This window comes from Colossoma macropomum, unplaced genomic scaffold (genome assembly GCF_904425465.1).
Source record: "Colossoma macropomum unplaced genomic scaffold, Colossoma_macropomum, whole genome shotgun sequence".
Classification (NCBI taxonomy): domain Eukaryota; kingdom Metazoa; phylum Chordata; class Actinopteri; order Characiformes; family Serrasalmidae; genus Colossoma; species Colossoma macropomum.
The window spans coordinates 17,393,774-17,417,272 of NW_023494791.1; the positions used below are offsets into that span (position 1 = coordinate 17,393,774).

At 38.3% G+C, this 23,499-nt stretch overlaps 2 protein-coding genes across 5 annotated transcripts in view; one reads left to right on the forward strand and one right to left on the reverse strand.

The window, feature by feature from the left end:
• wdfy4 (WDFY family member 4) overlaps positions 1 to 5,857 on the forward strand; it is a 63,439-nt gene extending 57,582 nt beyond the window's left edge. For all 4 annotated transcript variants that reach the window (XM_036574158.1, XM_036574159.1, XM_036574160.1 and 1 more), the window contains 5 exons: positions 840 to 1,019; positions 2,255 to 2,437; positions 2,880 to 2,976; positions 3,702 to 3,822; positions 5,098 to 5,857. In XM_036574158.1, the coding sequence (XP_036430051.1) occupies positions 840 to 1,019; positions 2,255 to 2,437; positions 2,880 to 2,976; positions 3,702 to 3,822; positions 5,098 to 5,164 (648 nt within the window). In that variant the 3' untranslated portion in view covers positions 5,165 to 5,857. The remainder of the gene's footprint in view (positions 1 to 839; positions 1,020 to 2,254; positions 2,438 to 2,879; positions 2,977 to 3,701; positions 3,823 to 5,097) is intronic.
• A 5,538-nt stretch (positions 5,858 to 11,395) lies between these two features.
• On the reverse strand, positions 11,396 to 21,511 carry vstm4a (V-set and transmembrane domain containing 4a). Its single transcript, XM_036574165.1, has 8 exons — positions 21,128 to 21,511; positions 19,361 to 19,756; positions 15,393 to 15,446; positions 14,319 to 14,426; positions 14,079 to 14,112; positions 13,870 to 13,988; positions 12,955 to 13,019; positions 11,396 to 12,028 (listed from the first exon to the last, which is right to left on the reverse strand). Exons 1-8 carry the CDS (start codon positions 21,177 to 21,179, stop codon positions 11,867 to 11,869), a joined length of 990 nt encoding a protein of 329 aa, XP_036430058.1. The 5' UTR covers positions 21,180 to 21,511; the 3' UTR covers positions 11,396 to 11,866.
• Between the last annotated feature and the right edge of the window lie 1,988 nt (positions 21,512 to 23,499).

The window sequence follows — 23,499 nt, forward strand, 5'->3', positions numbered from 1 at the left end:
ATGAAAAGTAGTATTATGAATTCAACTAGTTTTTAGCATTTAAATAGTTTTTGCTTTTAGCCAAAGGAAATTAAACCAACAGGACAGTGACAAGTGCAACAGTTGGTAAATGTGGTTAGGGTTACTATTTTTAATTCCAGAATATTTTTGATTAACATGTTAAATTATAAAATAACACACATAAGTGTAGATAACGTGATGTTATGAAGACTGAATGTAAGTGTACATAGCAACATACTTCTATTTATGCTTAGAGTAAATAGCATCTGCCTTTTTTCGATTAAGTACAAGGACAGTCGTCTAAATTACTATCCATAGTGGTCATAATGGCTGTTTGTCCAAATATACCTTTTGGCACCTTTATTTAAAAAATATATATGTATATATTGTGTGAAAAGTTCGGTATTTATGAACTAGTAGAAATTTTGACAAAGCTTTCAGGTTTTTCAAGTAGCATTAACAGAAATTAAGTTTTTCCAGCTCTCCCAAATGGCGCAAACATGTAACCATCACAAGAACAAAATTGACCTCACTTTCTCTGGGTGGAGGATCGCCCTCCCTCTTCCCTCATCACTCAGTATGATGCAGGACAACATGGGTGTATGCTAGCTGAAGTTAGTGTTTTCCTACATGCATGTTAAGCTGTCCAGTGAGGTTGCGTTAGGGGCAGTTCGAAAAGATGCAGTGGCTGGCTTCATGTTTTTTGGAGTCTGTAGCATCGTGCAACGGTGGACCCGGTTAGACAGTGTAAACTGGCTTTGACAAATAGTGGAGAAAAATTGAGTAAAAATGAAATTGTAGGTTTTTATTCTGACAGTGTGTTTTAATCATGTTCACAGGCATTGTACGGACACACAGATACAGTCACCTGTGTGGTAGCGTCAGAGGCGCACAGTGTGATAATCAGTGGCTCTCAGGACCAGACATGCATTTTATGGGACCTAGAGGAGCTCAGCTACATCACACAGCTACCTACACACTCCTCTGGTGTGTCTGCCCTGGCCATCAATGATCTGACTGTGAGTTTACACACGTGCAATTTGCAGCTTCTTCATTGTAGTTTCCCACCTGCCTCTACATCCTCTCACTCCAACATAGTGTGTCTGTACTCTACTGTTCTGGTACATCTTTAGCTGCTTATCTTCTGTAATAGAGCACTGCGGTGAGCACACACTGCTGGGTAGCTCTCAGTGTGCTGAGTGATTGGAGTTGTACTGTCTGTGCTCTAGGTCACACAGACAGGCTGGGGGTATTCCAGAACCTTCCAGCACGGTGAGGAAGGGGAGGGCACATCCTTCCCTCCACACTGGAGCCGAAGCTCTCACACTTCTCTGTCTGGTTCACGTCTGGAACAGAGGAAATGAATTCCCGACATTGTATTGAAATGTGATCCTTACATGAATTATAGGCACTTTCAGATCACTTCCTCTTCAGCATCCATATACTAATTACATTCCCCTTTGAGGGTAGTAAGAATTGGTCACGTCTAAACTTTTCAAAGCCTGACGCATATTTTTGGTAGGGGTGCATGATTTACTAGTGGTCAGTGTAAAATTGAATTATCATTATAGGTCCAATATTGAATTTTTTTTTGTCCCATAATTACAACCAATGACATGGCACACCCACTGAAGCCCACAGCCCTGCACGTGGGAAACTGGTAGTTTGTCCAGACAGAAAGACCATAAATTCTATTAATTACATTGTAAAGTCATATGCAAATGTTTGAACACCCTTAGTCAAACTAAATGTTTTGTTGATTTTCTAAATGAAAATAAGTTCATACATCTTCAACAGGCATTAATGTGTAATTTTTGTGAACTTTTAGCACACAATTTCTATTTTCTGAGTTTAACATTCCCAATATGTGTTTAAAATTCTCCCCAATATGTTAAAATCTACAATACATTACTATACAGTACTATACATTAATAGAGCATTATAATTGTGCATTTAAGTGTGTTCTCTGTAGAGGATGTGTTCTTATTTCCACTTAGAAAATCCACAAAACATGTAATTTGACCAGGGACGCCCAAACTTTTGGATACAACTGTAAGTTTCTCTGGATAAAAGTATCTGCTAGGGTCTCACGTTTTTGGCAAAAAAATAAAATGATTGATTATTGGTATCAGTCCCAGTATGGTGGTAATTATCGATTATCATAATCTTGACAGAAATTACATTATTGGTGCACTCCTAATATATATATATATTTTTCGTTAACGCCTTTCTCTCTGCCTTTTTTTTATCTCAGGGTGAGATTGTGTCATGTTCAGGGACACATCTGTACCTGTGGACAATGAAGGGTCAGCTGCTAGCCTCTGTAAACACCCCATATGGTCCAGAGGGCAGCATCCAGTGCTGCTGCTTCACACAGAAGTACGAGTGGGACTCGCGCAACGTCATCATCACCGGCTGTGCGGACGGCGTCGTCAGGGTGAGAGCTCTGCAGATCTATAGAAGCTGTGGACTTTTCTGCTTTAGGCATTATTGATTATTAGACCCTATCATGAGTTTTTAAATGAGCATAGTTCTCCAACAAGTAACTTCTCTGTGTAGGTAATAAATCTTTCCTGTTCTTCCTCTTCTTCTTTTTAATAGTCAGGTAATACTGCTGCAAAATATTCAAATATGATGACTATGGTATTGAAAAAGGCCTCACGGGCTGTGATATGGAGTCCCAAGGAAGCAGTGGGAGTAACATATGCTCACTTTAGATGAGCTAAGAGCAGTTATTAAATCAAAATGGTTTCTAAATTAGGCATCAAATTGGAGCATGGACCTGTGCTACATCAATGGCCCACAGATTTGATTTATGATTATAGCCTCTATTGCGTTTGATTTTTTTTTTCTTCATTAGCCGTGTGACTCTCTTGCAGATATGGAAGACTGCATATACAAAGGTACAATTACCTGGACACAAGGAGCATTCAGAGTCTCTGGGGCACGCTGTATCCCCGTCTGCTGAAGACACAGGTAACACTAATACACTTCACCTTAACAGCGGCATTGAACAAGAGCCTGGAATTTCTTCAGTCTTTAGTTGCCTCTGGCTGTGCTGGATTAGATTGGCTGGTTATAAGACCATTTCAACCATGAGCTTCTCTAATGCATCTAATGCAGAGGTCCATGAAAACAATATAACAAAAATTTTCTTGTAGTACTGGGAAAAAACAACACTGTGATATGATAAAAGTGGCTATTTTTAATATCCGTGTAATGTGTGAAATGAAATAGGAATCTAACACAGGGCGTCTTTCAAAAACGTTGCTTGTAAATCCAGTTATACTGTATCTACTCTTAAGTGTCATGGCTGAGACACTGAGCCGGAAGTTTGACTCGAAGGGATCCAGAGAAAAGTTCATAATTGTGCACTGTTTGTGCAAGGCATTAGGGCTAGCTGCAAGGAATTATGGGGCAAAGTTATTAAACATACAGCCGGTAAACACTGATGAGCAATTTCGCTGATGTAGGCATGCAATTTAGAAAGCAATAATACCCAAATCCAATTTGGTGCACATTGGTTACAGCACAGCGTCAGAGCATATAAGTATCACAATGCACAAATTAAATTGGGGGAACTCTTTGTAACAGTGAAGGCTTTATATTAGATGTATTTTTCTCAATTTAACAACATGCTGACCATTAATAAAAGCAGCGGCTCGTTTCTCACTCTTCTGCTTGTTGTGTGCTTCTCTCAGAGCACAGCCGCATGAGGTGGGAGAGACACCTGGTCCTGTGTCGAGAGCTGAACCGGAGTCAAGCCATTTCCCGCCGCCGATACAAGAACAACCCTGCTGTCTCTGCACTGGCCATATCCAGGTATGGCTGACAGGCCAGTCTCTTCCAGACATAAAAGCCTGATGTTTGGAGCCTGATTTAATAAAGTTGTTTTTTTTTGAGAATTTCACTGGATCTTTAGCGATCTCATTGCATGAATAGCCACTACTCATTAAGCCTTTAGTCTGGTTTTACACTGTGAAGAATTCATGCAACTGTAGTTACTTGAAACCTACATGAAACTAAACCCGAACTTGAGTTTTCTATATAGCGTCCTGCAACTCATTTGAAACTCAGCCACAACAGTTGCAAGCAGCTCAACTTTGTGAAATAAGTTTCATAAAACAGCCAGTCAAAAAGACAGTAACAGATCATGTGATCAAGTCAAACAACATGCTATTAAACAGTTGATCACAGTGGATCAGTGGACTAGAAAATATAACAGAAGATATTTTATCGGACGGTTAAACCGCTTTTTATTTTTTCCATTTCCTAAACTATGACAACAAAGCTAACGTTTCTGTCATCAGCTGCCTTAACTAGCCAGCTAACAGTAACAGCTGTATAAATGGCTGCTTGTATTAGCATTTCTTCTTCTTTAGCTATATAGATAAAGAACAAAATGGCAATGACAGCTTAGAAAAAATATGAAGATAACAAAAACGCTGCAAACATATAAATGCAACATTGTTTGTAAACTTTGCAGTTCACTTTAACTAGCAAGAACAATACAATGTATCAAAAAATACAAGCTTCTAATTTGTCTAACTAGTGGAGTGATTATGTTTTATTGTTTTTGAATTGTTTCACTGTCAAGTTGCACAGAAACTATGTTGCAACCAGTCATGCAACCAGCATGAAAGTTCCATAGTGTAAAGCCAGCCTTCGGCGCATTTGCATGTCAACATTCAAAAGTATTTTTATTCATAAACAATTTGGAAAATGAAAATGATTATACACGGTAAACACTTTTTAAACTTGTGCTAAAGTGTTTAGTTGAGCTGTTCCCCTATTTGAGAATAAACTGGGTAAAGCTTGACTGCAGCATCAAACAAACATGTTAAAGACAAGACTTATTTCATGGTGTTCCAGTTTTAAACAGCCATGTTTATTTGATGTTACAGTTAAACTTTCCCTAATTTGTTCTCAAACAAGAGGACAGCTCAACACTGTGACACATTTATAAGTGTTCCTGGAAACTGTTTAAAATGTAAACATGTGGATTTAAAGTGTAGACATGAGTAAAGGAAGCCTGAGTGTTAAAGGGTTAATGAAATCCTATACACAGTCTCTCTCCCTCTGTCTGTGTGTGTGCAGGACTCATGGCACACTGCTGGTAGGTGATGCCTGGGGCAGAGTGTTCAGCTGGACTTGTGAGGGCTAAAAGCGGTCAACTGAGCATCGATCACAGCCCACACACCGTTCAGCCGGGACTGCAGCCCAGCAGCAGCCCATCCCCCTGTTCCCTGCACCGCTGCTGACTCCACAAACCCGTACACAGCCTGCTGGGCTTGAGGGATGACACATACTTTCTTGGACTTGATGAGATGTTCTGGTCCGAGCCAGAAACAGGACACTGCTTATTTAAGAAACGAAAGATGCTGCGAGTTTTTTTTCCAGTCTGAGCCACACTGCAGATCACTTTTATTGTAGAGTAGGTTTCATCTCCTTGGATGATCCCAAAGCCGAGCCATGTTTATTTTAGAAACATTGGCCTGCTGGAGTTTCTAGGCCAGCTGTCTGCAATCCATGCATTATCCTAGCTGTAGATAGTGTTTTTCTTCTACACTCCTATTTCCCCTATGGTGTTTAGTTAGCTCATGTTTTCTTGTTGTATGGGCATATGTCTTTCAGTGAGCAGCAGGCTTCTGCTTACAGTTCTCTACTAGAATCCAGTTTGATGGAATCATAAACTACTGTTTTGAAAGGTCTTTGTTGTGTAAATGTATGTGAATACAATCTACATTTTACATATTTCCTTGAAGGCAGGTTTGCTTTTGTCTCACGGTAATTATGTTGATTTGTATTGGCAGCCTTTTAATCTGTAATTGAATATGAATAAAAAATGTTTACAGTTTCTGTGGTCTTGCTGTCCCCACTCTTTTCTTGGAATCGTAGGAAACAGAAGGGCTGAATCAACCTTCCCGAGCCAGTTAGAGTGGGAGTTCCCTACAGATACCAGAAAAGGCACTGGTCTGGATTTTGGTTTACAGAAATGTAAAGCAAGCACTTTTGTCATAGATATTCATAAAATCTCTGACCCACTTAGCTGCAACAGCAATGTGCTAAACTGGATCCTTTCACATGCAGTACTTTTACATTTGCTGCTACAACAGTCCTTACAAAGATATGTCCTGTAAACATGGAAGCATGAAATGCCACCTCCCAGTCTCCCATTTTCACCAAACCAAAAGGCCAGAAGTATTAATTCTATAGTGAACTGGCCCAAAACAACCTTCTCTTTCCCACAAGCATGTACTCTGTAATTGTAAAAACATTTTGTAGAGAGTGACATATTTGCTGTATATGCTAAACCATAGCTATTTTGCGCAGTGTGGCACTAAGCTTCATGAAAATATTTTTTCGTCTGGGATTTAATATCCTCTCTCAGACAACCTGTCTGCGCTGTGCAAGCCTAAACAGTGCTGTTTTAAATAACATTACCACAAGCATGGATTGACACCACAGGCAACCTCACTCCCATCATTAACTAACCACAGTTTACTGTGCTACTTACATTTTTGAGCCTCCCACATCCACGTTATAGAATTGAAAAATAACAAATACTGATTACTAAAACCTCACAGTCATCTCAAACATAGATAACTATTCACAGGGTAATGGTTTCCTAAGAAACAATATACAGTACTGTGCAGAAGTCAGAGACCACCCTTCATTTATTCAATTTACAGTTAAAACGGCCATTAAGTACACATTTTTCATCATCAGGAACAACTGAATACAATACCAAGGTTTTCAACAAGATTTTGGGAATGCTTGCTTTCAGTTTTTTCAAGAAAATCTGCAGGGATATTTTTCCACACCTCCTCTGGATAATCTTGTATCTAAAATCCTCAGAAATCTCTCCTGAAAAAAAGAATAGCTTGTACATAATGGCTCTTTTGACTAGAAATTAGATAAATGAAGAGTGGTCTCCGACTTTTCCACAGTACTGTATACTTCATATACTTTATACATGTTTTGTGTTTTCGCCACTAAACAAACCCCTTAAATGGCCAGGAGGTCATTACCAGCAGGTCAGAACTCTTATTACACCTAAGACAAACTTGCTTTGTAGTACATTAATAGTCCTTGTAGTCCATGCAATTACTGAATAATACATCTTGGGATTAAATAAGGCTTGGATTTTAAATGGTTAAGCCATGATAAAAATTTAATTAACACTGACCTGTCAGCAGCCCCCATCATTTTGTTCTGAGAACTGAGAAGATGTAATGCAATTTCCTTAATGAATTAAAAGATTAATGAAGTTTATGTACAAACTCAATTCCAAAAAAGTTGGAACAGCAGGAAAAATGTGAGCAAAAACAAACAGCAATGATTTGCAAGTCCTTTTCGACCTGCATTCAATTGGAAACTAATTAACTTCATTGTTTTTTTGTATATATATGCTTATTCTAAATTTGATGCTTGCAATATGTTCCACAATTTGGGCCAGGGGCATGTTTACCATTGTGTTACATCACTTTTTCTTTTTACAACGTTCAGTAATCTTGCTGGAACTGAGGATTCTTTTTCACATTTGCTTGCTATAACACTTCAGCTGCTCAACAGTCTGGGGTCTGCAATTTTGTATATTGTGCTTCATAATGTGCCACATGTTTTCAGTGGGAGACAGATCTCTCGCACTCTCTTAGCACACAACCTTACTGTTGTAACACATGCTGAATGTGGCTTGACATTGTCTTGCTGAAACAAGCAGGGACATCCCTGAAAAAGACGTTATCTAGAATGTTGCTCAAAAATGCATATGCTGCTTTCACAGACATTCAAGTTACCCATGCTTTTGGCACTAACACATCCCTATACCATGACAGATGCTGCCTTTTAAACTTGAACTTTTGGAGCGTTGGTAACATTCGAAACGGTCCTTTTCCTTTTTGTGGCTCAGAGAACACGATGTCCATTATTTCCAAAAAGAATTTGAAAAGTGGACGCACAGCACGTTTTCACTTTGCTTCAGCCTATCCCAGGCGAGCTTTGGCCCAGAGAAGACGGCAGTGTTTTTGAATGTTGTTGATATACGGGTTCCACTTAACATAGTAGTCTCAACTTGCATTTGTAGATGCAGCGACGAACTGTGTTCACAGGGGTTTTCTGAAGTATTTCTGAGCCCAGGTTTTTGGCCTTACTATTTACACTCAGAGATTTCTCTTTGAATCTTTTAATAATGTTATGGACTGCAGGTTGTGAAATCCTTAAATTCCTTGCAATTGTGTGCTGAGAAATGTTGTTATTAAACAGCTGAACCACTTGCTCACATAATTTTTCTCAGTGGTGACTGAGGTTTTCATGAATGCTTCTTTATATCCAACTGAAAAATAATAGTCGATAAGGTAAAACATTAAATATCTCTTCTTTGTTCTGTTTTCAATGAAATTCCTATAAAAGACAGTTTACAATTGGCTGCTTTCTGTTTTTATTTGCCTTTTACCTACTGTTTTTGGAATTAGGTTTACATTTAGAATCTAATGTCAGAAAATACTTTTCTCTGCCATTATTATTTTTAAAGCAACACTTTCAGTTAATTATTAATTAATTAATTATTAATTATTAAGCAAATTAACATGCATTTAATTCTCAGAACATTCAGAACTTGAAGATGCTTGTTACATAAACATCAGTTCCAAGGTGGACTTGCCCATCTGGTTTCATTGTACTATTTGTTTCTCAATGTATGACTCAACACTATTTCCTCTTTGTTCTCTGGTGTTTTATGTAGGTGTGAGCTCTAAGCCTGGATGCTGTTCTGCAATGCTTTGGGGTTTCCTGTTCAGCTCTCTAGACATGTTCTGCTTCTCTGGCCGGCTGCAGAAGGACAAGGCATAGAGGAGCTGTGATTATGAGGAGCGGAGGAGCTCCCTCTGGGCCACACTCCATGTGCCTCCCTTGGGGAGAGGGTTAATTGTTGCTTTACTCCCAACCTTTGCAGATTGCATTCTCCTAATGGCTGTCATTAAGCAGCCTGAACCCTTAGTCCAGGGAAGCAGAGTGGGGGCTGAGTCGCTGTGTGAAATAGGGAACATAACGTCACCCTTCGGGGAAGGTTGTATTTCCAGTGTGTGTCGGTTCATTAGTATACATTGAAGTGAAGGTTTGGCACGTACAGATAAGGAAAGTTATGCTGAATGCTGTTTTCTTAGCTGTTGTAGCAAACCCTGTCCAGCATATCAGAAAACAACATCTTGAGTCACCTCAACTTCTGAACTGTTTAGTCAGAACAATTCTTTTTTAAACAGCTTTTAAAAATCATTTGGCAGCTGGTTTGAATTTGGACGGGAATGCTATTGAAAACACAACTGAACTGAGTGCAGATGAAAGCAGTTTGATGCATTTCCTGGATTCTCTCTCCATTTGTTGTTGCATGTTAAAGCCTTCCTCCAGCTTGTGGTCTGCTCTGTTGTGGATCTCCTTGTGTGAGGCTCAGCTCCATTCTTTGTTCTGCTTATTTGCACTTACAGCATCTGCACATGGTGTAAGTGCACACGAAAGGGCATGAAGGCCCCTCTCTCACCCCACTCGCACAGAAAGACCTCAGCTATAAGGGAGACTGCTAACCGCTACAGCATGGATTGGCCTGCAGAGAGAAAAATAACCCAGGACAGAACAAGGTCATCATTATTTTAAGAGAGGAGGGAGTGAGTGAGACACGATGGACTGTGTGTTTACTTTGTGTTTGATTCTAACGGCCAGAGCTAGTCTCTCTCTCTGTGTTTCTTTCTCCCTCTCCTTCCTTCTGATAAGGCCCCTCTACTAGCCTTCCACTGCAGCTGCTCATTAATATGCACTGTGACCACAGTGAAGGGGGGCGGGGGGTCGCTCTCTTTAACCTTTGTGCGAGTAGCTAATTGTGCTAAGTAGAGGCGCTTAATAGACTGGAAAATAATCATCATATATCTCATGGAGAGAAGCAAATGACCTTCTCGAAAGACAATGGCTATCTCAGTTTTAATACTTCGGTGATTTTATGATATTAAATGTCAAACCATTTGGGCTTCTCTGAATAATTAAATCAAATAAATTATAGCACCTCGGCAGAACCATCTTGTAGCCTAACCCAATTATAATGCACTGTAAAGCTAATTATTAAGCATGATTACAATTAGTATAATTTTAATAAATGTAACCATTAGAGGGTTCATCACAGTCACTGATTCTGAGTGGGGGAGATGGAGAGAGACACTTTTCAACTCAGACTCTCAGAGATGGGGCTGTATTATTCATGCTGTCAGTGATGGTCTTATAGACCAAGCAGTTAAATCCACAACCAGGAGTTGATGAAATAGAGGTGCAAACACCCCAGGATCAGTTCTGAGTTTACTAAGAGAGAGAGCAAAGGCATATGTTGTGTGTTTTGTAAACACCATGAAATACTCCACTGCAGTGTATACGGGGTTATGAAAAAACAAAAACTTGGGAGGAGGACCACACGTTCCATGCTAATGTCCTACATGTTTTCATCTTTGCCTTCTTTTCGCTGTGACAAAGTTTTCACTCCGCACCCCACCCCATCTCCTCACTGTTCCTCGGTCCTACCTTTCTTCATCAAGGGGGAGTCCAGCCTTCTAGCTTATAGGGGAAATCTTTCTGCATAATGAAACTGTTCAGATGTGGTGATGATAGGAACAAGATGTCTGAAGAGTTTAATGCCTCTGAAAACTCCCTTACAGAAAGTTATTACATGAAATAGTTAAGAATATGTTGCCTGGTGTTGTTGTTTTATGAAAGTTTTAAGAGAAGGTTTTGGCCTAAAGTTTACTTTTTACAATTCATTCATAGTGGAGAAATACATGCAAGGCGTCATGAGGCAAAGCAGTTTACAAAGTATTTTCAGATTTACCACTAAGGTACCATTATCAGCATTGCATATAAAACACACATGTAGGTACTTTGTTGGCTTTGGATAGTAAACAAAATTATCTTCGAGTTAGTTGACATAAAAGTTAGTAGACTTAAGTAGACTTAATGACCCCTGGTTCCTATTAACACCACTGTGAAGAAATCAAATACAATGAACCATTTCACATCAAAACACTCTGAATGGCTTTGTTTGCATCACAATGTTTGAATTATACAGAAATTGTGAAAAGCTGGTGTAATTCCCCTTTAAAGCAGAAGCAGCTCAGAAATCCAGGCCAAGAATTCTGTCCCCTCCTCACTCAGTCATACAGTCTCTTTTCATAAAACCATATGTTGAAGGCGTGATCTGAACTAATACATAAAAATTGGCCTACCAGTTGGAGAAGCCCCCATTTAGAGCTTTAAGCAATATATTTCTACTTCACATGAAGATGCATAGCTACTCTAATTTCTGCATATTTATAAATCGATAATGTCAGCAAAATACTACTGAAAATCATTCAATGTTCATAAGTCAGATCTGAAACACCTGGAAATATTTATTGTAACAAAATGACATATTTTACAAAATTATATAATCAGAATTAAATACATGTACTGGATTAAATCCAACCATAACGCAGTATTTATTCCTTTTGGGGAAAAAAAAGTCTATGGTGAATGTGCCCAAATAGAAAACTGAAAATAATAGAAAAATCACATTTATCAGATGCTTGGACACATTCACAACACTGCCTCATGAACTCATGGTATATATTTTTCATTTTCTTAACAAAAACAATAAATATGGCATATATGTCATATATCATGAGATAAAGTCATCAGTTCACAGGCACACAGTGATGAGTGTGCCGAAGTGGAACAGGAAAACACATCTGCCAGATGCTTCGAATAGTACCTTTATACTAGACATAAGACATCAGTTAAACATATACACAATAGCAAAAGAGAACTCATAAATAATTCTGTTTTGAAACAGTTGAATTTACACTTGTTTTTCCACAAAGAGGATCTGTGCGTATACAGTTCCTGTGCAGTTTGCTTTTGGTTCCAGCTGTGCAGTTCCTGAGCTGCTGGCTTTAGCCTCAGGCACTGGTTTGACCAGCTCCAGCTCAGCGTATGTCAAGCTGTCATCTGCCACCCTCAGCTTCAGGGCAGCAAGGGGAGAGAAGAGCAGAGAGAAGGGCGTTTCAGTACGGTAAAGACTACTGTAAGCGGTCAGAGGGCTGGAAGTGGATTTGGTGAGCTGGGAATGTATGGTTAGATCAACATGAAATTACAGATCCAATTTTAGGATTGGCTTCATTGAAAAAAGTTGCTTGTATTCTTGACTGCGTTTTCAAAGTTTCATCTCAAATCCCCCATGATCAAGTTGGGCAAAATGACATAGTTTGTCAATTTTAAAAAATGGTTTTCTTAGAAGTATTTTTGAACAGATGCCACAGAGAACCCACAGAGACACAGGACACGCTTACTCGTCTATCTCTGTCCTCAAAACTACTCACAGTCACATATATTCAATCAGTAGCTTGTATGAAAGCCCATCTCTCACATATTTAATTTCATTATCTTGCAAATCCGACCAGGTGCCGTTTCTCAGAGATGGGGCTGAGTATCACACAATATTTTAAGATTTTTCCTCCCTTTTTTCTGTCTTTCTGTAATAATTTCAGTGGAAGCTAATGCGATGAGAATCATGCTTGTTAAATAAATAATTGTTGTTCAAAAAGCAATAAAAGCAAATAAAATTAGAAGTCTCATAAATGGTGAATGCTACAGCAATATATTCAACAAACATGGCTGTATGAAAAAAGACAATGATTTCCCCCTTGCATATTTCTTGCAAGTAATAATTCAATTGACAAAAAAATGAGGTAAGGCACAGGAGGCTTTTAGAATACAGACATTATATTATTTGTAAAAGTAAACTTATGCATGCAAATGTTTAAATCAAGCAATAGCATATATAGGCTTTGACAATTATGAGGCCATATTAAAATTCCTTAATTATCTTCATTGTTAGACTAAGAGAGTAAATAATTAGTATAAATAAAATCAAACAAGAGGTCCTACCATGTAAGTTCTTCGAGGCTGGGCCTTTAAAAGTTTGGTTCTGCGTGGTTTGGTTGGGACAGGAGCTGCAAATGAAAATATATATATAAATATATATATATATATATATATATATATATATATATATATATGCATTTCCAGAATCAATGCCACCACCGAGGGGTATATTCATGGACACTAGATAAAAATAAGATGTAGAACTCAAGTACAGTTATGTTACTGACCATTACTTCAATAGTAGTGTGTAAATATTCTGTCATTTAATGTCAAATTCCAAAGCATAAGTATCCTGTATTAGCATATGTGAGGCAATCAACATGCTTCTTCCATTATCTAGACTGAAATCTGATTGGCTGTCTAAATTACATTCTGAATGCATGTTATTAACGTCGGAACTTCTTGATTAGTGAGCACTGCAACTGACATTCAGCTGACTTGTTTTTGTTGTTCTTTGTTTTTTTTTTTAATTATCGAAAATATCCCCAAAAAAAATTGTTAATCAGCATCAAAGTCAAGGTGTCCGTACTGGTGTCAATATAAAAAAATCTTAAATGATACCAAGCAATATGTCATAGTTTTAAATAGTTCAAGATATTTGTATTTTAAGCTAAGTCAACATTTACTCTCTGTCTCTCTCTCTGGTGATGCAATCTGAGCCAGTCTTAAGTTTTAAACCAAATTTGAATACATATTAAATCACATGAAGTGGTCTGCAGATATCTACACTTCCTGTAATTCACCTCATACGATGATTTCAAGTATTCCTGAATTAACTGTGCCAAAAACTGACAAAAAGGCAAAGTGGCACTATGATAGAAGACTTTAATGTCAAAGTATAATGATTTGATCAGATACACCTACGAGTCAGTTCCTAGCCTCAGTAGTAGTGGTCATTCTAAGAGCTGGAGCTCCTACCTTTCACTGGTATTTCTGGAGGTGGCGCAGTGACGTTTTTGGGTGATGCTTTGTGTCTCTTCTCTTTCCTGTGCATTCCAGGCGAGGAGCTAGCCACGCTGGTTACTGTCTCCCCCGAACTACATTTAAACATAGGAAGGAAATGTGAGAATAGGCAGCACTTACTTGCAAGCAGCTTAGCACATTGGACAGGTCTTACAGTGGCTTACCTGCTCTCAGAGCACTTCACCAAAGGGTAACTTTCTAGATTTATGCAAAATACACATGAATTTACCGTTAGATAAACTATCCAAATAATAATAAACATCAAATCAGAAAGTCAACAAAGAAATACATATTTATACCACATATTTACAATCTTAATAAAACAAAATATAGAACTGTACTCTTAAAAATAAAGCTTCCTAAATGGTTCTCAGTTTGATTGTATGGATATGAAAGCAAATCACCTTTTAGTCTTTGTCTGCGCTGTATGTGCTGGCATGTGATTACCACAGCAAAGAGAAGCAAACAAAGGAGACCAACAGAGCAGATTAACACTGCACACAGATACAAATCTAAAAAGTAAATAACAGAAAAGATGTGTCAATATGGGGTCTTGACATGGAAAGGCTGTGAGAAAGGGCATGTCCTATCATAAAAAATACATATCAAGACTTTTCTACAGCATTAACTTCTTTGCAATGTAATTTAAACCTAATTTGTTGTGGCATATTTATTCTATGCACTTAAACAAAGCAGCTATATTCAATGTATAGACATTATTCCCTGTTTCTTAAATGCAATCTTAACAAAGGACTATGACTACATTGCTGTGCTTTTGTTGGACGGGAGAGGAACCCAAAAACATTCTGTGTTCCACTGCAGTCAAACAAATGCTTTCATGTCAGGGTGGAGAGCGCTCTCATGGGAAATGGTTGGCCAAAGGAATGGGCCAAAGAAGAGCTGCTTTTGGAGATGTTAATCCTGGATAAATCTGGACTCTGGACTGCTGTGTGGCCTTTTGCCATTAAGGAGTCGGCTCTAGTGCTTTCTAATGCTAGAAACAGAATGTATTCTCCAAACTATTAACCTCTTAAACGGCCAGGACCCCACCAATGGGTACAAACATCTATCAAATACTTTAATGGCATAAGAATAACTTTCTGGGGTCCATGTAGTTACTGTATAATAAGCCTTAGGATGCAATAAGTCTGGAATTTTAAGGGATTTAGTATACCGTTGCTATCATAACAAAACGCTGTGGCTCCAAAGCAGTAACTTTAAAGAAGAAGGGGAAAAAAACCCTTCTTAACTTTAATGCATGTTAGTGTAACAAGATTTTATTCAGCACTTTTTTTGGAACATTACTATTGGTCAGTTTGTCATGATGTAAATTTTATCACAATGTTAATGACACCTGTCATTTTTGAATAAAAGTAAAAATGTAAAAAAAATTATGCAGTTATGAGGTTTTGATATGATAGTGATGATGTACTGTGTGTTCACTGGATCACTGTTCAGTTTAATAAATAACACCATACCTTGAAACAAGCGCCAAATATCATCAGTGCTCTCAGAGGCTGCTATGTAGTGCACTGGAATCATAAATAGAGAAACAGGTTAATAAGCAAAAAGGAGAACCACATAGTAGCACAAGCAGGCCAAGGTTACGGTGCTTTTGGGTGACTTAAACTCTCGCAGCTATCTCTTGTGTGAAATAAAATGAAAAACCCCTCTCTCACACCAAAATGCAATATTTCTAACTGAATATTTTGAACAGGCATTATATTTCGTACAGAGAACATTTCGGGTTTCAATCTGCACTGGAAAACTGCTTTGAATTTACATGACTCATATGTGTGAATCAACTGCATGTGAATAAAATGTGTTACATCAACACAATTCTTGCCGATTGAAGTAAACTGAAAGACAGCAGTTGTGTTGGTAACATATTTTATTCATGTGTGACCAACACTGTGACATATTTCGATAATTTAAAATTAAAGGTGCCATTTTTTCCATTGTGTTTACTACTTTAAGATACATTTAGCATACTATGCAATTAGAGACTGCAGAGCAACCTAAGTAATCACTCATTCAAAGGAATGCATTCAATTTAGACCGCACTTTCACAAGAACACAGAACACAAATTTGGAATGTATGATATTTAAAGGGTCCATATCATGGAAAACCTAATGTGTTTCACATTTTTGAAGTGTAGTATGAAAACACTGTTAAAGTTTCAAAAATGCTCAGTATATATATATATATATATATATATATATATATATATATATATATATATATATGCAGAAACTAGAACAAGTACAAAAGTAAAAACAGCTCATTTTGAGTTGTTTTAGTGATGGCATAAAACCAACACATTTACATATCTGCCTGTTCAGCCTACAGCAGTTTGGCTTCACCCATTCTAACTGAAGTTATAAGGAGTTTCATCCTCCATTGCTTTTTGGATGAGGCAAAAAAGCAGCCTGTATAATTCTAAGAAATAAAGAAAGGATGAAAAATACACAAATATCAAACTGAACAAAATAAAATGCAAGCAAAATGTAGGATGAGCTCTTTATAACACTAAGTTGTTATTCATTCTTATTTATTAGTGTTTATATCTCTCTTGATTCTGAATAACTATTCATGCACCCCAGTGAGCTTTGTATTCATACGGAGAATGTGTGGCTTGGTGCAGGACTGTGCTTGATGAGCCTTCAATAAGACAAGGCCAAGGACATTTAGTGGTAGAGGATGCCATGTTTGAGGCCTTGCAACACACTTAGCCTTTGGCCCTGAGAATGGGGCTTTCATAAATCTGCAGCACTGAAGGAGTAATAAACATTCAGTGCTAAATTAAAGCTGCATTAGGGAGTGCACAGGGACATACATATCTCAAATTTGGCATTTGGCTTTGTGTAATATTTATAACATTAATTTCACTGTGAGATCATAAAACAGAAATCAAATTATTTGAATGGATAAGGAAAAAGAATTCTAGAATACTCTTGAGGTGTTTTCCCCCCTCACACTGTCTATCAAACCTAGACTGGCCTTGTTCTTAAATCTGATTATTTTCAGAGGTCAGAGAAAACAGTATCCAGATGTTCAGGTAATTGCTCAGCAGGACTGCTATCACAGACGTATTGTAGTTACAGAGCTTCTCCATTTACAATTACAACAATCAAATTTCAGAACACATGCATCATGGTGTTAATGAATCAATGTTTTATTGCACAGACGAAAATATGATCATGACATTTTAAAGTATTGGCAACACAGCACTACTTAAAGAGACTTAAAGAGAAGCTTTCATGCTCGACATATTAGAGCCTTCGTTGGCTTCCCACTTTGCATTATCGCCCTTTTCCCCTGCTCTAGGCTCTAAGGTGTGCATCCTTCTCCACGGCCCATGTGCTTTTCATTAGCACTGGCTCCAGCTCACATGAGGAGCAGACTGGCTTTAATAAGAGGCTCCACTCGCACCAGGTACACAAACCCCACATCTGATCTGCATTTGCTGTTCGAAGAGAAACCTCACCCGCAAAGCCTGCAGCTTTAAGTTGTTTTTCCGCTAGGTCTGCGTGAAGGTAATAAAAGCCCACTCTTTGAAAAGGTGGAATCACATCTGAGGCAGCATCATATAGTACACTCTAAAAGATAAAGGTGCCAAAGGGGTTTTTTGGAGCGAAGCCACTGAAGAGCCAACTTTGGCTCCCTAAAGAACATTTAAGTGCATAGTTCATTGAAGAAATACTCCTTTTACAACCTAGTCTCTATCTGCTGCATGTTTAGTGCACAGTCACTCACTATGGACAATAAATTAGATGTTTTTCCTTGTACTTGTAGTTTAGGAGATATCTCCACTGGTTGTTTGTTGTTTTTCTCTATCTTTCACAGCTTAAATTCCCTACTTTGAGGAGAACCATGACCTCAACTTCCTTCCTCATTACCTCGTTTTTGTTTACTCTCACACTCTGTTTTCTTTTCCCTTTGTCTCTCAGAAATGGGTGCTTATGATGTGTCTGTGGTTGACTAACCATCATTACCAACAAAACCCACATCCTTTAATCTACAAAATATCTGCTGTTTGCGTGCCCTACGGTATTTATTGGTTCCTAACAAAATCAGGGGAAAATTAGTGAGTTCACAAGAAGAGAAGATCTTTTTGCAAGGCAAGCTAACAGAAGGCATTATAATTCATTGTCCTGTGACATTGAGGTAGCTTATGTCATTAATAGGACAGGTACTTGGCAGGTTATTTTGGATTATACAATTAAGGATTATCTGTAAAGGCACATAAAACAGTAATCATGCATTTTCAAAAAGAAAACTTAACAGTATAATGAGATGCACTACAATGTCTTTGTTCTTTCCTAACTCATGAGCTTCGGGCGATTGCTTCTCATCACCTGGATGAATAATCCAGGGTTAAGTAAAAGAGAAACCTTTCGTTTTCTGAACAGCATAAGAAAACTCCTAAAGCAGCCAGAGTAAATGTTTTTTGTTGCATGCTAGCCAATCCTCCCTGCTTTATCCTCACAGCATGTGCAGGCTCCTCACGTTTACAGCCCTGTGGTCTGTTTGTGTTGGCAACACATTTCTGGTGGAAATGATGTATATGCAAAGAGGGTGGGACCCCAAACCTTATGTATTCAGTAAAGCTAATGTGCGCTGTAAAGCTTTCTATAGGGCCTATGGGGAGATTTATGGTTAACTTTCTTATACATCATTTTCGATTTTATAGGCCACTTGATAAAAATTACTCCAGTTCGTGCTTGAGAGATTGCCACAAAGATGTGGTATCTCATAGTGACTGCTTTGTGAACAATAGCAGAGCTTACGACCACTAGAACTTTGTGGATACTGTCTAATAATTTACTGCCATTGCCCACTTTGGGTTCAGATGGCAGAGTTTGTGATTTGGAGGAAACAGCTGCTGTGTGGTTAGCCCTGACCGTGGCAGGATACCATGCTTTCACCCCTCCAACACAACCACACAGTGTTCCCTGGAAAGGGTAATGAAGCCCTAACCCAAGCTGCTAGTGTGAAGTGCCAGGACCTCTGCGGTTTCAACGCCATCCCAATGATTTAACATACTATTCTTTTGACACCTGCTCTTATATGCACATAATATGGGTATCATTTAATCATAATAGCCATTATAAAACAGAGAGTTGTGATTCTAAAATTTTATTGTCTGAACAACGTCCAAAGCTGTTGTGAAATACTTGATATAGATACATATGACCTCACCCACCAACTGAACTGTGTATTAATGAGCCAAGTTATTTCAAAGACATTGTGTTGTTCATGAAATTATTGTATAAACTACATGGAAAGCCATAGCCTATGGTTAACTAACTAAACTGTGTGTTTATTGTGATTATTATCAGTAATAAGTTATTTATTGCATATTGGTGTATTTTATAATATGTATGTTATTTAATCAAATGCATTTATACTGTATTTTATCATATAGTATTTTGCCATTATTACCTCGTAACTCCATGGTTCCTGTGCCATTTGAAGAGGATCTCCACTTGTTTCTGTGTTTGCGTATCTCCTGCACTTTACATGTGTAGTTGCCTCTGTCTTCTCTGGTCACGTTCAGGATCAGCAGACTGTAGATCTGCCCCTCCACCTCCTCCGACAGGTAGAATTTGGGCTGACCAAAGCTTCTGCTGTAGTTTCCGTAGTATTTTGCCTTCTTAAAGTTCATCTTCACCACCAGACGCTCGTCGTCGGGCGTGGGAAAGTAGATCCAGCGCAGCACAAGCACGCTGCTGCTCCTTTTCCTCTGAGACACCAGGCAGGACACGGTGATATTCTCTCCCTCCAAACACATACTGACTGGCCCAGGGGTCACTGTCACGTTCAGAGCTTCGGCCAACTCTTTGGAGCATCGGGATGGGGTGAAAAGGGTAGAATGGGATATAAAAGGGTACACTGAGATTGGGAGATTACAATAATATTAACTTCTTAAAATGTAAGGTCCATATATGGCCCCATGCCAATTCCTTACTCTTGCAACTGCATAACCTTTAAATCAGCTTCATAGACATAGACATGCATGGTGAAATGTTCTTCAAATTGATGAAGAATGTGTTGTATATGGTTCTATATAGGACCCAAAAGGGTTCTGCTATTGTTACAATGTCAAGCTTATAACAAAAGAAGAACCCCTTTTGATGCTATATAGAGCCATTTTCAAAAAGGTTCTATACAGAACCATGTACAACATATTCTCCATCATTCTGAAGAACCATTTCACCATGCAAAGAACTGTTTAAGTATGAAATGGTTCTAAATAGAACTCATGATTCTAAATAAAACCATTTGCTTTACTAAAGAACCCATTTTTTTAAGTGTGTGTGTTTTCTTATGTTTGAATGGGTGAGCATTAACATAGTCATTTATTGTATAAGCCTAATATCAATCTGTAAATATCCCTGAGAACAACAAGTAAAATTATACACTCTTGCAGAAATTTTGTGTGTTAGAGCATTCTGCTCTGACAGCCAAAGAAAATTTGCACTGAACTAGAAATTTTCAAGATCTCTTTTTCTGGCCTATGACCATAACTCTGTATGTCTCAGTAAACAGGGAAAAAAAATGCAGGTGGAAAACATTTGTCTGCCTTCTTGCACCAGAGAGCAGAGAACACGACAAGAAGATTGTATCCAGCTGCTGCAAGACTTGCTTTTATGTTCCGTCTCAATTACCAAGCTCCACAACTGGTTAAGCAGGGTTCTGTTTTCAGTCTAAAAACCACATCACACACGACCGCCATTTGGACATAAACAATGTGCCCTGAGTCGCAAGAGCTGATTGTATTGAAATATTCTAATTTCTAATTCGATCACCTGGAGCACACTGTTCAACTAAATTTCTATTAGCTTCCAAACTCTGGAACTCCATAAAAGTTATCCAAAAGTTATCACACATGCATATATTTAAAAAATGCTAGTTGCATTTTTCTGTGGTTTGAAAAACAGTAAAAGTGGACTGCATGCATCAGTGCAATAAAAAGTTTTTTTTAAAATGAGCATCGGTACCTGTTTATTGACTATTTTAGGCATATAGATTTAACTATTTATTAACCACTTTATCCTGTTGATGTTGTGCAGTAACTCTTTGCATAGCTGAAGTTTGCCAAACTTTCTTAGTTGTTGATGTTGGTTTTACCCACCCGATTACGAGACTCTCTTTCTTTCTCCTATCCGCATCAAAAGAAAAAAAAAAAACACAAACACACAAGCTTACCTTCAACGAAGGCCCTAGTCAGGAGAACTATCAGAACACATGAGAGTTTCATTTTGCAGACCCAAAGGCTCCATGCACCCAGCTAAACAAGCAGAAAAAGAAAGTGCCTGGGATTTTCTCCCCTTTTTCTCTCCCTTTCTCCTTCTCACCGTGTGTGTGTGTGTGTAATGTGGAACAGTGCAAGCTCTGTTCCCAGTTAGAAACACCCCTCTCCCTCACTCTTTCTTTTCTCTGGCTCTCTCTTTCTCTCTCTTCCTTAATCACTCCCCTCTCCAGTAAAGCGTTTGTAGGAAATGTCATTTCCTGAGAGGAGTTTTTGGAAGCAGCACAAATTTCCAGCTGGACCTACAGCGCATGAAAATCAGAAGCCTGATCCAGGTCTAAGTGCTTTACTCTCCCAGCTTAGAGAATGTTTGAGGATGGTGGGCTAACTCCTCACAATGTCTCTTTTGTGGAGGACACCCCAAGCAAACTCAGCTCAATGTGAAAGAGTCAGCGCTTCATGTTCAGCGAGAATCAGCAGTGCAGTGAGACTGAGAGCGTTACAGCTCATTATTATTCCCACACTCTACAGGATTTCTGGGAGAGCCTGCTTTCTGGAGTGTTAGGAATGTGTTCGCTTTCCCTGGCTTTCCCCTTCTCTCCTACGCCCATACAGCCTGTCCATCCGTCGCTGTGGTTAGAAACATAACCGTTTATTGGGCAGTGTAATGTGCTGAGCTCGTGGTTTCCATGACTGTGGAGCTTTGCCAAGGAGGGTGAGATTACACAACATGCTTATGTATAGCAACCGGGATAGAAAACCCAATTTCAGACTTTTCAGACCAGTAGCCTACCCATACATTCACCACACCACTATGCAAATGTTTTTAGAAGGAAAAGAAGGAATTTGTGACAATATACAGTACTGTGCAAAATCTTATGTGCCTACGGAAAAATGCTATTTATCTGGCAGTAAACATTCATTTGCTTAGTTAATCATCAACATTTGAATAAATACAAATAGCATTAATAGAAAAGGGAATGATTTGATGTCATTGTGTTTGTTTACCCATTTCCGATCCTCCTCCCACGGCAGCCCAGAATTATTTGTTGTTATCATCCAATATCGAGCTTGGACAATTAGTCCCTCATTTAATTAAATCAGGTGTGCTGGCGATGGATGTGAACAAATGCAATGCCTGGGGAAGAAGTATGGTATCAAACTTGTATTCTTCTAATCAGCTTAAAAGATATCAACTACTTTTTTGAAAGCAAAACAGTCTTGTTATTTGCTACTGTATAAATGTTTATTTGTATTTATTTTAATGTTGTATAGAGTTCTTACTGGCAAAAGCACACTTACTGGCAAGATAAACAGTTTTGGTTCACTTTAAGTCTAAGACACCTGCTGCATAATGCGAAACATAACACAGTGCCATATTATGTCAAAATGTGCTTTTCCTGATATTAATCTAACACAATAATTCTTCGATAATTTAAAACCTAAGAGCATAACATGAGCAGGAAAAGGCAAGCTTGGCATCACATCTAAAGGATGTGTCAGCAGGGTAAATTTGGCAATGCTGAAAGTTAATCATGATCCAAATGATTCACTATGTTAATCATTTGACAGCCACATGAGAAGACATTCTATAGCTATTTTCAAATCACAAATAATAGCATGTTTACCTTACATTCAAGATAAAAGACATCATAAAATATCAGCTGAAATAACTACATGAGGCTGACATCTCTGCTCTTTTTCTTTTTTATACTTTTTTCAAAGGTCCTTAGCCAATCTCTCACCAAACAGACTATTACTATAAAAATTATAACGCGAAAGCAAAAAATAGCATATTGTTTCCATGTATATAAAGTGTTTATGAGATTTGAATGGATGCAAAATATTGTGGCACTGCCACTGGAGAGTTTGGGCTGAATGGGAGAGCACAGAGGAGCATATAGAGGACTCCCAGAATGCCATGCACCTTTCCACAGCCGCCTTGGTATTGTGCTTTTCTTTTAGTGACCTGGTCCCCCACTTTCTCCCATAGTAGTTCCTGTTTCTGCCTGTTTCAGTAAAGATCATTCTTCTTCTGTGCCGACGCTACAATATGCTCCTGTTAATCCGAACTGTTATTTTGCTCATAAAACTTATAAAAAAGTTAGAGCACTGATTACCACATTAAGTACAGTACTGTGCAAAAGTCAGAGACCACCCTTCATTTATTTTATTTCCAGTCAAAATGACCATTACGTAAAAGTTATTCATTTTTTAACATCAGAACAAAGCAGAAAACATGTTTAACAGAAAATTACACAGAAGCCTCAACAACTAAATGTAATATCAAACTGTTTAGTACCTACTGTGTCCACTCTTTGCCTTTATT